This window comes from Phasianus colchicus, chromosome 9 (assembly GCF_987193195.1).
Source record: "Phasianus colchicus chromosome 9, bPhaCol1.hap1.1, whole genome shotgun sequence".
NCBI lineage: Eukaryota > Metazoa > Chordata > Aves > Galliformes > Phasianidae > Phasianus > Phasianus colchicus.
This window is the reverse complement of record NC_143444.1, coordinates 12,687,746-12,705,153: the sequence shown is the minus strand read 5'-3', so window position 1 is coordinate 12,705,153 and position 17,408 is coordinate 12,687,746. Positions and strand designations below refer to the sequence as shown.

Sequence of the window (17,408 nt, the reverse complement as noted above, 5' to 3'; positions counted from 1 at the left end):
ACACGTGCTTTATTACTATGAACCTTATTAGAGTATCTCATAACATTAAAAAGGAGAAAGAACTTCACACTTGTCAAACCACAAACTCCATCACTGGATTTTCATTCAGCATTCCTTCAGGCCTTTGCCAGGTTCATTTATAGTCAGCTGCTTCTTCATTTACACATTTACTTGCCTACCCACCATTAAAACTCTTTGCTATGTAGTTGGAGTGGTATTGAGACAGCAATCAGGGATAAACTTGATGGGCACAGAAGAGTACCGTGCACCAGAATTTGTTGAAACCTGGCAGTCCAGTATTCCTTGATCTTAACTAAAAAGAAAATTTAACCTGCCCATATTACAGTATTCCTTAACTTTTACAATGAAAACTAGATACAATTGTTACCACAATACACATCTGAATCTTGTTTCACTGTTTAGTAATCAAACACTACTCAGGTTTCATAATCCCATTTCAACATGAAGCACACAGTGCCTCACTTTCCACCATGTCTAAATAAATAACTCTAAAGCTGTGTGCCCAGGCCTGGGGCCCTCAGTACAAGAAGGACGTGGTCCAGAGGAGGGGCACTGAGATGATCAGAGCCCTGGAGCACCTCTCCAATGTGGTTGAGGAAACTGGGTTTGTTTAGGTTGGAGAAGAGAAGGCTCTGGGCAGACCTCATTGTGGCCTTCCAGTACTTGAAGGAAGCATATAAACAGGAGAGGTAATGGCTGTTTGCAAGGGTGGATAGTGACAGGACAAAAGTTTTAAACTAAGACAGGGGAGAGCTGTGGGCAGCCTGGTCTGGTGGCTGGTGACCCTGCACATAGCAAGGGAGTTGAAACTAGATAATTGTTGTGGTCCCTTTCAACCCAGGCCATTCTATGATATATATTTATACACACACACTGCTCCAAAAGTGATGTCTCCTATTTTATTTTGCTGGCCCACCACATCAGAGGCAGACATTGTTGGTATGGCAGTGGAGGTTGAGCCTTTACACCAATATTCCATTCCGTTTTGTTGTCGTGTGACAGATGGCACCAGAGGGACAGTTTGATAAAATGGTGTCTGACATTTAAGTGCATATAAAACAAAAGTCTATGGTGACTAGCTAGATGTGGTGACTACATTGAAAAAAACTGTTTTGTAGCTGAGAATTTATCAAATTGTGTTACTTTGCTCTTTGTATCTGTTGTACTTTCTAAGGAAATAAAGTTGGAGGCATTACTTTCAGAGCAACCTACATATATGTATATGTATGTATATGTTTACATATAAGTACCTATGTATGTACATACACAAATGCAAACTTACATGTGTATATACACATATATGTAGGTTGCTCTGAAAGTAATGCCTCCGACTTTATTGACCTATAATATCAGAGGCATATTTACACAAACATACATACACATCCACAGTTATATAAACACACACACACAATCCAGGCTGCAGACACAGTCATTCCCTTCAGATTCTTTTCTTTATAATCTGTTTAAAACCTATAACAAAGAAACATTTCACAAAGCAAGGATGGATCAGACAATAACCAGAAATATAAAAGTATTTTTAAAATTATTGTTTGGAGTTCAAACTCTAACTGAAAAATAACTTTATCAATAATTTTACACACCATTGCATACATTACTTAAAACTGCCTCAGCCCCACAGCATTCAGTTAGTATTTTAGATTATTTGAAAGTAAGAGATCTGCTGCATCTGTCCCTCAATTCACAACTAAGGTTTTCTCAGGTTTAACCCACGCTTACAAAGAAATCAGCTGTTTAAGAACTCAGAACGTGTTCAGTGACACTCTTTCACAGATCAGATTTTGAGTTTAATCTGCAATTAATCTTGAGTACAAGGCTTCTAGTGTTCTATTTATACCAAGTTTATCCTTCTGATATGAAATATGCTTTCACACTTCTAGAGATTAAAGTTCCAATGTTTATATTAGCATACATGTTTAGGGTAAAACTAGTTTTTAAAAACACCAAGCTGTGAATCTACTACATTTAGACTCTCTTTACACCCTTAAAAAATTAAGACAGCAAACATACATGGTACGATTTCAATAGTTGGAAAAAAAATTAAAAACCTCTCAATATATACACAATTATTAATATTAAAAACACTAGTCAGATTGTCATCCTTCTCAAAAAAAATACACAAAAAGTCTTTGATTTGTACTTATGAGTATACATACAAATGGCCCATTTGTCATTTCTGTCAACAGAGCAAATGGCACGCTTAAAATTAAACATACGTATAAATGCTTTCTTGAGATCCTTTGTACTACAAAATAGTGATACGTAATTGTCATTCCACATGCCCATTCCAGGCAAAACCTGATACCAATCTAATCAATTCTCAAATATATTTATAAAGAATCCTGTTGTTCTACAGTAAAATGCAAATGCTAGACCAAGTTCTTTCTAGCTTTAAAGGTGCAGATGCCTTTACATGTTCATTCACTGTTATTCCAAAAGTAGACTTGCCTAAAATGTAATAGATGGACCAGTTCAGAAGGCCGTGTACAACTGTACCATTTGATGAAGCCATAGCACCCAGCACAGAGAAAAAGCAAACATTTTCTTTCGCTTTCTTACTTGTTCTCTATCCGCACTTTCTGCGCATTTCTCACAGCTATTTGATGTCCTAAGAATTTCTCTGCTTTCCCAACCACTCATCACTTTTCTTTCTACCTTTCTTCTTCAAAGTAAAGAAGAAAAACAAATCTTTAAGAGGAAACTTCCACTTTTAACTAAACTTAAAAACAAAAACAAGTGGAACGTTAATGAAGAATTCACTGCTTTTAGGCTTCTTCAGCTAGATAGATTCCTCCAACAAGAAGCTTTACCAGCAGAAGGTAAGAGATACTTTACCTCTGTATTAACATGAACAACTGTTTCTTTTAGACTATCCTCTCAAATGGAAAGGTTTTCTTTCAGTCAGTGCTAAGTGGTGTCAGTAAAAGCTGGATTTAGCTATACAAATCATAACACTTCAACCTGACTAAGCATCCTACATTCATTATTCATTATTAAAGTAGTCGAAGACAAAAGCAGAAAGATGACAGATGGGTAAAGGATATTGAAAAGACTACAAAAACACTTGCAGGCCATGGTAATTTTATTTACTGCTGATATCAAAGTCCACCAATATTTAGACACTGCAGGTATCTGCAATTGATTCACAGCAAATGTGTTTTCCTAAATCAGTACTGATGTTTCAGCACCATAGCACAAAACACGGGTAACAGCAGCATTGTTAGACCTCTTACACACTCCAGCTTGGGTAACTCACTTTTCTCTTTAGATACAGATATAATAAAAATACAGCACATTAAGTCTTAAAAAGTACCCCTGAATGACTACTGCTCTCAGCAACAAGTTTACCACGATGCTAGGATTTCCAGAAATTTGCCAGTTTCCTTAAGAAGAACTTAGGATCTATGCAGCAACGCATACTGAAAATAACCTATCTTTTACAAGTGCTGCTCCCTGGATGGCATCTTCTGTCTCACAAGACAATAAACTATCTGGTGAGCAGTATTATCTAGAATGTTCAAAGGAGATTAACAAAAGATTATCAAAGACACTCATGTCTTTGTTATCCAAGTTATGGCAAGACTCAGAATGCCTATGCCTACAAAATAAAAAAGCTCACTTCATCTGAAAATCATTTAAGTATATATACAGAGTATTAGTAAGTATGTGTTCTTATCCTCTTCCAAATAATTTCATTGATAATTCTCGGTGTTTCCTCCTTTGACTAAAATGACTTTAGAGTTACAGGGAGCTTGTTTCTTCACAAATTTCAGTCAACACACGGAAAAACTTACGTGCACCATGAAGCACCTATCTTTATAAACTAAAGGGAACGAAGTGACAATATACATTCCAAGACATGTCAAAAGTATGTGCATAAGAAAGGTGTGGCCTGCTTCAGCTAGTTACAACACTAAAGACTTTCGGAGCCAAGGCAGCTGCAATGCTAGTGGCACAACCAGCACTCTAATTTATTCAAAAGTGCTGAGCTCTGCCAGGCTATAAAGAGGTACCAACTTGCTGTCCTGTTTAATGTTTGACTCCAACTGTTTTCAGGCGTCCAGACCTAGAAATCTTTAATAATCTACAGCTTAGCTTTTTCCAAATGATATCTGCATAACAAATCTCCAGTAATTACACTACACAAGAAACATATAAAGGACAGAAAAGTAATTACTGTAAAAAATGATACTAAAAATACCACACAGTTACAACAAAAAACATTGCGTATTTTATGCAGTCACATAATGGGTCTCCAGAGGAAAAAATCACCCACTCGAGTATACAGTCTACAAGCATGCTTTTAATTTAAGGGTTGCTACTGCCGCGATGCCAGAAGAATATCTGCAATAAACTAGCAAAAAATAAAATCACTTTCAGATTCTACATAGAGCTACAGTTTGTTTATCTGTTTTTTAGAAGAGCAACTCACATCCAATAGAGCTAAGCACTGCATACCACATTACAGGTAGATTTCAGAATACCTACAACTCTGTAGATTAGAACTTAAGTTTTGTAAGCAACTGTATGCTTTTCATCACTTCGTTATTTCTTTATAAAACTGCAAAGTACAGTTTGAAACTGCACCCTACAGAGTAGGGTGTGTCAAGTTCACCAAAAGCCCAGAGGCATTTCATTGTTCAGAAAGAACTGAAGCAATGCTTAAAGAAAAAAATTAGACCATATCTTTGAAATCACTAACAGAGCATATGCTTTATACCTTCATAACTTTAGCAATAAAGTTTCAGTATCACATACACTACAATAGCAATCATAAAGCAACCTGAGTTACAGTTTTCTTGCTCTCCTTATTTCATGATTAACTATTAAGAAGTCATGACACTAACCTGGGTCCACGTGTCTGGAGTTCCTTCTAATTCCATTCGTTCGTTTCTGAACAACAAAAAAACAAATCAAGGATATGAATAAACTTGTTTTCATGAAGGAACATCACACTGCTTTCATTCTCACAATCTACTAGGCAAAGATGGTTATCTTAACTTATTTTCCCTACCAGCATAACCGCAATTATTTTAATCTGGTAGAAATATCATTCTTTGAGAAAGTTTACTCATATATCCTATTTTTTTTTTCCTGACACTAGGCTCAAAAGATTCTTAGTACAGAAGTTTATTCATATCTTATAATTTTTGCTCATTAAGAAATTAAGAAAATCATTTATGAATATGAGAGCAGAAAAATATGTAGTCCACAAGGACAAAAGTAGTGAGGCTGCTTCTCTTGTTTTAGTAAGATAAAAATTTTTACTGTTCCTCCTCTGTACTTAAGTTAGAATTTCCTAGAAAATTCTTAATTTTCTGATTGTCTGGGCAAATACTTAAATTTTTACTAACTCCTCTCCCTCTTTCTTTTAAACTTGGATGAAGCAGTTCTTTGTAAAATCAGAAACACTGACATGAGGTATGGGTCTCTGAAAATTTAAGTATGAAATAAGGTACATTGTTAAGCCAGCCATTTGCTTTTGCAAACATATTTTAACTGGTAGCTTGCATGAAGGTTCATGCATTCTTACATATATTTTTAATCAAGCCAATCAGAGAAAAATATGCTGCATTACAAAGGGAACAATTAAGTTGCTCCAATTTAGTTGCAGTTGATATAAGCTGATGCAGGACACACACTGAGGCAAGACAAAAAGCAGTAACCCGAGGCATAACAAAATTAGTAAGTCCTATAGCAAGCTGGCAAAAGGAAAAGCCTGAATTAAAAAAACAGTTTTCAGACTCTTGTCAGACTGGACATCTTTGGTCAATACCTTACAATTTTAAACAAAGAAAAGATGCTTTTCTTTCTTTTTTTTTTTTTTTTTGCATGTGTAATGAAAAAGATAAAAATTAAAAATTGCTGCTAAATGTGAAAGTATAGTTTCAAGGTATGAACAAAAGTCTCAATTATTATTATTGAGCCTATTCTTTTTTATAACTCTTAATTATAAGCGGTGGTATTTGAATATTTGCACAAGAGGGAAGGGAGCAAGAGCAGGAAAAAGCAAGCCCAAAGGAAGACACAGACATTTAACTGAGTGGCAAAAAAAATACAGTAATTCTGTGATAATACAACTCAGGTACTGCAAAGGTTCAGATTGAAAATGATTTTAAAGAAAATTCTTTGGTTGTACAAAAACATGGTGATTATCCTCAAATATATTGCAGTACAACTACATTATCAGTATGATGTAAATGTTTCCCAAAATCATATATTCTGATTTATACTTAATTCTTACAGTGCTGAAGGTAATTTAAAGCAGGTAATTAATTAACAATCCTGACATTTTGGCTCAAATCAATTGCCAGTACCAAATTAATAGCTCTAGAAAGCAAGCCTTTTCTCACAAAAAAAAAAAAAAAAATTATATATATATAGAGAGACAGATAGATATATTTCAGAATCATGCTGGGGGTGAGAAGCTTAAGGTCAGAAGAGATTAGCTACAATTAGGATCCATATTTTCTTCATCTGGTCACGTATGTTCACCTTATTTAGCTTGAGGTACTTGGCAGGTCTGCCCACAAGGTGCAGTCAGCAATCTGTTCATGGCTTCCCAGTGCTGTCTGTCAACTGCAGCACCAGGAGAGTTCAGCTAAAAGGCCATGCTATAATTTTCATATTTTCAAGTGTCCTTCCTTAGCAGATATTTCTAGGCAGACATTAAAGACCAGGCAGCAGGCAGATGGAGGTACAGCTGCAGAGCTGCAGGCTGAGGAAGTGGCAAGGCAGGCAGGCAGGCAGCAGCCATTTCGGGGCATGCAGGCAGACTGGAGGGCTGAGAACATACGCTGTGGTAGCGCAGAACCAGCACCCTCTCCTCACACAGGGCTGCACCCAGACTGCCCTGTGCTCACACTTTCAGACACCACAGAGCCTGGCTGGTGCCTGCTGCAGCCTAGACCACAGCCAAAGAACATGCCAGAAGGTGCAGGGCCTTCGCAGCCCTTGCTACCACCTGGGGTGGGTGCAGCACTGCACCGCTCCAACACAGGACTGAGCACAGAGGGAGCTGGCTCTGTGTGCGACAGCCATGATCCCCTGTGCAGCACTCACGTCAGCAGGTACGTCCTTTCAGTTTTGTTACTGGTATTGGTGATAGCACCAAAATGTGCATTTATTGAGAAAAGAAACATACATGCCGATACATTTTTCACCATCAATGTGTTGCTTAAATTATCACCAACTTCTGATGTGAAGTAGCTACTGGAAAGTACTCTACCCCCACATTTCTGCCTTTCTTCTGTCAGAGCTGGCAGACAAAAAACTAACTGCTTATTCCCTCCTGTGCTTCAATCCAAAGGCACCAGTAAGTGGTGAGAACACAAACCAATGTGACAGCCAGCCTTCTTGTATTTAAGTTCAGGTACACTACGTGTAGTACTGCCTCCATCTTACCATTCTCTCAAGATTATATAAATTCCCTAACTACCAAATCATTCTAACAAAAGCCTGTTTAAATCCAAAGGCTAAACTGCCCTGCTATTCTTCGTTGTCCCCAAAGGCTGCGGAGAAGCATACTGAGACACCAATACCGAGATAGTGATACTCCAGCACATCTCATGTGGTAGAACTGGCTACTACTCAAAAAAGATGAAAAAGCAGTTTAACTGTACAGCCAGATTTGGTCCAGCAACACTGCGGAACAAGACAACTGTACTAATGTTGTTTTTTATCCTGTAACTTAAGAATACACCTCTACTCCTCCCAGTGCTCCCAACATTAAGCCACACCAACTGAAACTTGGCACACACTTAGAACATAGTACATTTGTATTAAGTAGCTGTTTTCCACCATTCTAAAGAAATACATTATTAAATGCAGAAGAAAAATATACTGCTCCAACAGCATGTGCACAAAGTAAATAACGTCATTAACAAAGCAAATATCACACAAAAACAGATACTTACCTCATGTTTCAGGTTCCCGTGCTCTGCAACATAAGTAAAAATTGGCATTATTAGTGATTGCAAATTTAGGCTGCTTATATAGCAAGCTCAGCCCGCGCTGTGCTGCATGACACCAAGCCCTGCTGCACCCAGTGCTACCTGATCCCTGCAGCACGCCCGGGCAGCCCAGGGCCGCACCGTGCAGGCCGTGCTCGCCTCGCTCATTGGCTCTCTTCCCCAGGCAGCGCTGCACCCGGTGCCAGTGGCTGCAGGGCAGCCTGAGCCAGCACGCGCTTCTGCAGCGGCCCAAATACACCTCATAGGCATCAGCTCAGTGGGAATTCAAGAGCTATTGTTCTTCATTGCAAATCGTGCTGGCACCTCTTCTCAGCTGTTTGTTCAGAGTATGCCAGGGTATGAAGATAAGATGTGTATCTTAAGCTGCAAGTTTTTCCTATACTTGTACATCGGCTTAGCATTACGTTAGTATATCATGGAATCTGAAGCCAGTGGGTTTTTATGAGACCTTTTTGCTACAAATTCTCTTGTACTATTTAAAAATGAGATAAAAAAATGCAGTCCAGCAGGTGATCAAATGGCACCAAGGCAGTAACACTTGCACCCACCACTACTCATTACTAAAGACACAAACAGGCAATTTTTTTTTTGTATACCTTCTTTCTTTCAATGTCTATATTGATAACCGATATTTTGGTGTACTCTAGATGACTTGGGTTTACTGCCTTAACAAATGAGAGCCAACTGCGTTTCCCTATACATTCTCTAGGACTGTACATGCTGCTAAAGTATAACACATACTGTCCATGCCCAATGATTAATTTCTTACATTGAAAACTTCTTCTCTTGTATCTTGCACACAGTGAGCTATATTCACAATAAATCAAATTAAAAGCTTCAACTGCAAGTAGACTTCATCCCACTAAAAAAGCAGAAAAATGTGAACCAGTGAAGTGTGGGAAAAAACCCTTTGGCTTTCGAGTACTTTATGCAAAGACAAGCAGACGTGCCAAGACCCAGCACGCCAGCTGCGGACGTGGGGCCAGGCACGCGAGGCCCAGCCCATTTACTACCAATAGGCCTTTTTTCTCACATACTATTTCAGATGCTATTTCTTCTCATACACTATGCCAAAGATGAATTTTCTCATCACTCTGAGACAATTTTTTTTTTTTTTTAATCATTTATACCCTTTTCATAAGTGTTAATTTGTGTTTGCACAGGGAGTAAACAGAAGAAAAATAAGGCAACCCCAGAGGTAGAAGTAGACCACTGAGGTTTTCAGGAACCTGAGGGAATTAGTTGCTTAAATGTTGCTAAAACTGAGTCTATTTTTGTGTTTCAGAATTTAGTATGTCTTCCAAAACTTTTTGCCTAAATGTGAATGACTTCTCAATTTTCCAGTGTTTCATCTCAGAATTATAAATGCCTTCTAATGAACTGAAGTCATTTGGGAAAATGCTTTAAGAGGAGCAGGGGCAAAACTTCACTTCTAGATTTGAAGGGGTTTTTGTTTGTTTTTTTTTTTTTTTTTTTTTTAAAGGGCCTATCTTTAGTTCTACTGATCACTTATTCAAAAACAGAAGGGAAAGTCTTTCTAACCTCCAGCAAGAGCAAGAGTGTTTTTTTCCACTCCCACAAACATCCCAAACAACCAATTCAAACTCATTTGTGTAGTTATTTCAGCATCCCAACACTTTTCATAATTAGTAATTAAGGAACTTGCTGATTAACTTCCAATATCTGGATTCTAGAAATCACTACAGAGGAAGGTAATAAATATTCTTGACAACTTGCATGAAGTAAATTCTATGAGAAGTATGTGAGTTTTTTCTTTTGTTTTGACTAATTCATAGGTTATAAAAGTAAACTGCTCCATTAACCAAGGCCAGCAGGACATTTATTATTAAAGCCTAATGAACAAATTTGAACTTACACAAAGCAGTAGCAGCTCCAATGAAGAATACTATTTCTTTAAGCTCTCTCTGCATTAACTCATAAAAAGTCCAAAACTTAATCAACAGTGACAGACTGAAATATGATTCATTACTTCACTTTTATCATGAAATGAACAAAAACGTATTTCATATCTATTTCCATCTAAAAGCTTATTCAAAAAATAAGGCTTATTATCTTTTTATTCGCTAAAGTTTAAGTATTCCTGTGGTTTAGAATTTTTTCTACCAAATTATGTGGATTGCTTCATCATAAGAGTTCAAAATCTTTTTTCCAAATGTTACACTATTACAAGAGCAAAAATCTAACCTGCATTTACTTGGATGTTTTAGAAGGAAAAAAAAACCAATATCTGAAGATATCCATCAGTAGATATTTTTACACAACAATTTTAATTCAAGTTCCTGCTCATCACCTACACACTCAGCAAGGTCTTAGCAAGTGACTTTTACTGTCATAGTTCAACACTGTTTTTTAGGTTTTGTTTATTCAGTGAAGCTATGCTATGGGTCAAAGTTCAGTAATTATATCTGATTACAAAAGAAACAAGAGTAGTCACTGGCCTCAATGAGGAAGGGGGAATAGATCAAAAAACCACTTATGGGCTGCTCCTCAGCGATGCAACAGAGCAACTGCATTCTGCATGCTTATTCAGTGGAGAGTGGTTAAGTAGTAAACTATTCAAGTTCCCATTTTAAAAGAAAACAAATATTTAAAAAGAGTAGCTATCAAGCAAGCTATCTTAACGGAGTTGTAGCTCTACTGGCTCCAGTCATTTAACCAGACACTGAATAATTAGAAGAAAAGCAAATAGTGACACCAGTATTGATAGTATAGGTCTCTACACAAAACATCAAGCCCCCTAAGTGACTTCTGTTCAAGTTGAGCAAGGGTGGTTAGTTAAATAATACAGCCCAACCTTTGTTGCATTTAAACAAGAAATGGCATAACTCCAATGAACACTCTGGGACTTGAACATTTACTTGTCAGCGCAGTTGACGTGGTAGGTTTGGAGAAAAGCCAGCAATTTCGCAACTACTGATCAAGCCAGCAAAAAGGTAAACAGTGAAAGCTGCTTTTTATAAATTATCTCTGATGGGCTGTAGCAAGCAACTATTACATAAACAGCATGGACTGTATTATTGGGCATGAACATTATCATATGAAAGACATCCCAAACTTAAACCATTTGTACAGTAACACTTGCTTTAATGTTCATCATATACTTGAAAAAATAACTTTCCATCTAGAATCATATGATTTTATGATTATAGGAGGAAAGTTGGTGTTGGTTTTTTTTCTTTTTTTCAAATGGAATAACCTGAAGAATAAAAGAATCATGCCGGAGAAGAACAGCATATATGTTTATTTTAGTGGCTCTGTAAGAGAAATATATGTGCCAATTTCATAATCTTCATGTGTAAAGATAAAAGCTTTATAAAACCTGGTGCTTAAGTATGGTTGTGCAGCCTAAAGGAATTTGTCAGAACATTGGCAACAAAGGGGATGGAGGATTTGAAGTCACAGAAAAAATGAAGTGATATAACGTAAGTAAAATATATGAAAATATTTGAGCAGGCCTGTGCCTTCATTGCAGAGTAAAGGAAACTAAATCATGACAGAAGTGAGCACAGAACTTCAATCAGCACACAGATTCAGAGTAACATGGGCAGAGAAACAGATTAACATTAACAGAATAACAGAGAACAATAAGAAGAAGAAGGACTAAAAAGAGACGTTGTTCTGTTTATTAATTCAACGGATGAAGTCTATCTTTTCTCACTGCAACATCTATAGTCTAATGAACTGGTCTTCTTCAAAGCAAGACATCTGAAGAATTAGCATATGTTGGTGTAGATGGTAAAGCATTACAACACAGCAATTTATCTTCAGGTTTTGTCTATGTTTCTCTCACAGGTATATCATCTAAACCTGACACTTATTAAATTTGTCACTCTGAAGGTTTCATCCATCTTCACATGTCTATCTTTTGCATTTTCAAAAACTGGCTTGGAATGGAATGCAAACAAAGTTACAAAGTTTTAATCCACTCAGAGATGCTCTTGGCATCATTTCAGAAATCTTTAACAAAAGCACCTGCTCAGAGGTCTAAAAAGAAAACTAATATTAAAACACACCAAAAAAAAAAAAAGGTCAATAAAAATTCTCTGCAAATGCTTTTTAGGAGCGCAGTGTATTCTCATTTTGGCAGAGTTTTTAATTCTGATCACCTCTTTTCAAATAAATCTTTAGTAGTAAAAGGTCTAAAGAATGGAAATGAAAATTGTCTAAGGCATATTTCCACTTACAAAGAGATGATAAAAAATTAAGACTATTCAGTTCACAGAGGACACTAACAAAGAGGGCATGAAACATTAAGGTATCCGGAAGCACTACTGAAAACTTCCATCTACGCTTCTCTCAAAAAATCAAGAAGTTGCAAGTTAATTACAAAAGGGAACAAGGTCAAAAATAACCAGGATAAGATATGTGACCTATGAGAGGCTCAGGGAAAAATTTTATAGACCTTACTGTTACAAAGACTGTTAACCACAATTAGATATTTCTTACTCATTGGCCAAAGTTGCTCAGTGTGTTGAGAGAGGACACATTAACAGCAAAAAATGTGAGGGACAAATTGTTTTACGTTCTTATTTGGTTACAGAGCAAGAAAAGGCATTGCAAGAACTGCAGTTGAAATTGTGATAGCTTTTGTGGTTCTGAACTATTTTCTAAGGCTGTAAAGAAGCTTTACATCCTGTGAGTATGTAAAAGATATGCATCTCTTCTGTCTTGTACAGAAATCTAGGAGCCCTTCCATAAACATAAAACAAACTAGCAAGAGAAAACTTTGTAAAGGAGACACAAAGTGGTATACGTTGATGTAAGCTGAGCATGTAACAAAAAACTGAATAAAATAGTTGCTTCCAAGTTTAGTAAAAATTCATGCAGCATTAACTTTAAAAAAAAAAAAATTTTTTTTTTTTTTTTTTAATCCATAGGAAAATTCTGCTGCTTTCAAGTTGTAAAATGAAAATTTATGACATTAAGTGGTGGGTTTTTTTAATTTTGATTTTTGTATGTATGTTTTTTGAGGGGTTTCTTGTTCTGGTTTGGTTGGTTTTTTTTTTTAGTTCATTTGTTTGTTGGTTGATTTGCTGTTTTTTTTTCCTTTCATAGTTGGAATGGAGAAGGGGGGGGAATGACATTGTTTTGTTTACTCCAAGCAAGCATTACTTGGGTATAGATGTAGGAGTACTGCCAGAAATCAGACCTTGTGGGATTGACATTCTTACTGATATACACTGCACTGTACACATCCACAAATCTTTACAGAAAAATGGGAAGACAAGTTCCTGCCTCCTGGCATGTCAGCTATCCAATTAAAATAAAAACTACAAAAGTGATTAAAATAGAAGGGGAAAAAAAAAAAAAAGAATACGCAGGGATGGCTTATAGTGAAAAAGATAGCTTTCTGGTGAAGAAAAGCATCTTTGCTTTTCCTCTCCATTAATTTAAATGTAATTGTTTTAAAATACTTATTTATATTATTTTCCCCTAGAATAACCTTAGGAGTTTCTATGAAAATTCTTTACTTCAGAAAAATAAATATTTGAATGAAAAATACTGTGGTTGCTTGTATAGATTTTGGACCTATGATAAAAACGATCTTAAAAAGCCCTGACTGGGACAAGAGCACAGAAGATAACCAGTACAGGAAAGCAGTTAATAAAGTAAACTTAATTGGCTGCAGCAAAAGTTAGGATCTGCTACCCCTAATTAACTTGTCAAAAGAGGAAGTAAATCAGGCAAATTAGCATACTGAATCAAAGCAGAAGCCATAAAGTGATGCAAACAGGGGCAAAGAAAGAAGCAAGCTCATCCAACTTGGAAAGGAATAAAATGCTAGAAACAAAATGTTGAAGCAGAAACCTGTTGAGGGAGAGTAGATGAAGTCATGTTGTAATTCAAGCAGTGGGAACTGCATTTTGCAGGGTTCGTGATAGCAATGCCAGAAGAAGAAAACAGAACAAGAGAAGAGATTGCATAGCTTACATGAGATATATGAGACAAGAAACTTCACACGAACTATTATGAAGTAATCCCAGAAAAGAATGCATCAATTTTATAAAAGCAAGTAGAACAATTTATCAGAAAGCTTCTCCAAAAAAATACAGTTACACTTTCCAGAAGTCATGATGTGTTCCAATGGCTTTTCTGTTTCAGATACTATCAAGTATGATTCTGTATGATTCTGTATGAAGTTCCAGAAACCCAAATGTATAGATAGAGGGGGAGAGCTCTAATTTCCATTTTGCCAGCTTCAGCACTGGCAAAAATCTCTAGAAATATTAAGAGAAGACGGGGAAGAGTCAAAAACAGTTCTGTTACATGACTAGCTGGCTGAAGTGCACAAACCCACTGCCACTAAGTGAATAGGTACAGGGAAGGGAAGGGAAAGCAGGCAAATAGCGAGCACCAATATTTGGCACTAGAAGTAGGGGTGTCAGAGAAAATTACAAACTATGTTGAGCAGAGTGGAGAGAAGTTAAATGTGAAGATAGCAAATAAGAGTTGTTTGAAGGAGACTCAATGGTAGCTTACGTCACAAGAGTCCTTGAGGTCCCAAGGAGCAGAAGGAGAATGGAATGAGCACGAAATGTTGATAGCTAGGGAAGAAACCAATGGAGTAGAGCGATTGATTAAAAGATGACGAAAAATTGGTCCTTAGATGTGGGCAGCAGTGATACATCAATCATCTTTTTGTGAATATTGAGTGGACAGAAACCATGGAAACCAAAGAGATGAAAGTGGAAGCTGAGGCAACACAAACAGTTTCAGGAGCTGAGAGAAAAATATAACAATTGATGTAGACATAAAGGGAGAACCATGAAGATGATAGATGATAAGTCATACAGTAGGTGTTACTTGTGAGCAGTCTACGATTAAAACCAGAGCAATTTCTTGCTGTACAGGACATGGACAAAGAAATTGGGTTTGACCTGTAACAGTTCAGTCTCTTCCTTTTTAACATTTCAATTTAGTAAGAATAAAAATCCCCATGAATTCTAAATGCAATTCTAATTGTACTTATAAATGGTAGTTTCAAAAGTATGTATGTTACAATAAACACAAATTAGGGGTAAATTAAACCTTAATTATATCTAGCAAGTTTTATGTCCTAATTAAAATTGGTATTCTAACAATAAAAATGACTTACCACCTGAATTAGCTCTGCCACAATTGTCTAATCTTCCTAAACATTCTTTGTGCGCTCCAGCTCCGCACTTAGAGCATAAATAGCCTTGATAAAATGTTCCCCTGTAAAATAAAATTAGGTAGTGATACATTAGATGTGATGAATTTTGTACATAAAGAAATAAGAGACACAGCAGAAGGTAGTAGAAGTCACTTGCTGTTCTGCATAATGATATTCCTTAAAGGCTCAAGAAATAGTGACAACTGACAAGCAGCTCATCAGCTTTTTGTCACTAGTAGCCATTTAAAAATAATAATAAAAAAAAAAAAATCAAAACTAGATAGTTCTTTAGGACTAAAGGTAAAATAATCTTCATTTGTATTTAGCCCAAAGCAACTCTGGCACAGTGAGCTTGAAACTGTAGTGTTATCTGAATTATCCTACTCTACAGCTACTCTCAGTTTCCATTCAATGGGAATTTGCCCAGACAACATGTAGAACAAATTCATTTTGAAAGACCTGTAAGTGTGAATATATATTTAAGTGCTAAGAGTTTCATGGGTTATAATGAAATACTCTAGACTTCAAACTTATTCATTTAAAAGAAATACATCTGGGTTCACTTTGCTTAATAACCAGAGCTGCTAAGGAAAGAGCGGCTTTACACATTCTCCCATTCTCTTTAATGAATTTGGAGAACCCAAATTTGAATCTGAGCAAACTGATTCATTTTCAGATTTGTGCATTGCTTTATTCTCAGGTATGATCCACTGAACAGCTAACAGTTTTTTACATGTTTTTCTGAGCAATAATATGCATTCCATCTACTGATGTGTCTGCTTACTCTTCACCTTAGACTTGTCAGGATAATTGTGGAGACAGCCAAGTTTGGAGTGACCATGCATACTAGTTTAATATGTCATTTTCAGCTGCAAAGACAAATCAGGCCTCATATATGGAACACACGATTGGACTAGTTTAATCTGAATGAAACATACAGCAACTGCTACTAACTACAGCAGTTACTAGACTGCTAGTAATTTTTTTTTTTAATTAAATTCAGAAGTGTATGATTTATTTAAGTGTCAGAATACACAAACTTACAGACAAAGAAATATGAAGTACTTCAATGCACTCAGTTCCATTTTTCAGTTTCATTATTCTTTCTCTTATTACTACACAGGAATGCAAGACTATATGGTAAGAGTGTAGGATATAAAATTATCCCTCACAATAGATGCTTCTGAAATTTTATCTCCACATAAGAAAGATCAGGCACTAAGGTTCACATTTTATTTCAAGTATTTACAAGTCATTCAGTTTAGCATTTTAAATGTTAAAATGACAATGCCTTTTCATAGATTGTTCTGATGTTTTATTGACCCATGCCCAGTAGGCTCTTCATACTAAAATACCCAGGGACGTGTCTATATATCATAAGGTAACACCTGGTTGTGTAAAATACCCTGAAGCAAATTGGCATGTCTATGCAGAACAATGCAGTTTCTTGCAGGCTGCGTCCTGAAAACAAGACAGTCATTTCTCAGTAACAGCAGTTAGTACAGTAACAGAGACACAGTGTCTCGACTATTCCACTTCAAATTCAAAAATGAGGCATGCCATCTCTAAGTTCAGGATGTCTGCAGCATCCTTCATAGTCACTTAGACCTTATTGCACTGAGCAAAATGTCTAAAAAAAATCTCAGAAACTCCAAGTCAATACAACTGTTCAGTAAAAAAGGTTGCTAAAGGAAAACACATTTATAAGGCAGTAAGGAACACACCTGAGATTATTGTATTCCATATCTGTGCTTAACAAAAATACTACCCATGTGTCAAACACTCTTCCTACAATTCTATGGCTACATTTTTCTAAACATAAGAAAATGTTATAGGTACACCTGAACCAGCCAAGCCTTACAGAGCTTTTGTAACTCCGGCTCATACTATGAAATTTACATTCTATACAAGTACCATTAAACACTCCATATTTACCAAAACAGAGGTAGCGTACCGAGAAGTCATAGGTGTTCATGTGCAAGTATACATGTATTTCATAGGAAAGAACAAGGAATTTCTCAATGAGTTACCCTTAGAAATCCTTGCTCATTAAAGGATTAGCATTTCTTATTTAGCTTTCTACCATCCATTTTCAATTTGTCTACATACTTCTACGTCAGCAGAGCCTTTGAGAGACAACTATTTGCTGTTTCACAAAGCAATCTCCCCATATCAAACATTTATGAGCATTGTCATCTGCCTTTTTTGAAAAAACAACATTCCATCTGTCCTTGGAACTG

General features: G+C 36.4%; 1 protein-coding gene across 6 annotated transcripts in view; it reads right to left on the bottom strand.

The window, feature by feature from the left end:
• The window catches only part of VAV3 (vav guanine nucleotide exchange factor 3), a 195,211-nt gene that overhangs the window by 48,015 nt on the left and 129,788 nt on the right, over positions 1-17,408 (bottom strand). For all 6 annotated transcript variants that reach the window (XM_090146214.1, XM_090146215.1, XM_031595857.2 and 3 more), the window contains exons 17-19: positions 15,130-15,230; positions 7,956-7,978; positions 4,887-4,932 (exon numbers count right to left, since the gene is read on the bottom strand). In XM_090146214.1, the coding sequence (XP_090002340.1) occupies positions 4,887-4,932; positions 7,956-7,978; positions 15,130-15,230 (170 nt within the window). The remainder of the gene's footprint in view (positions 1-4,886; positions 4,933-7,955; positions 7,979-15,129; positions 15,231-17,408) is intronic.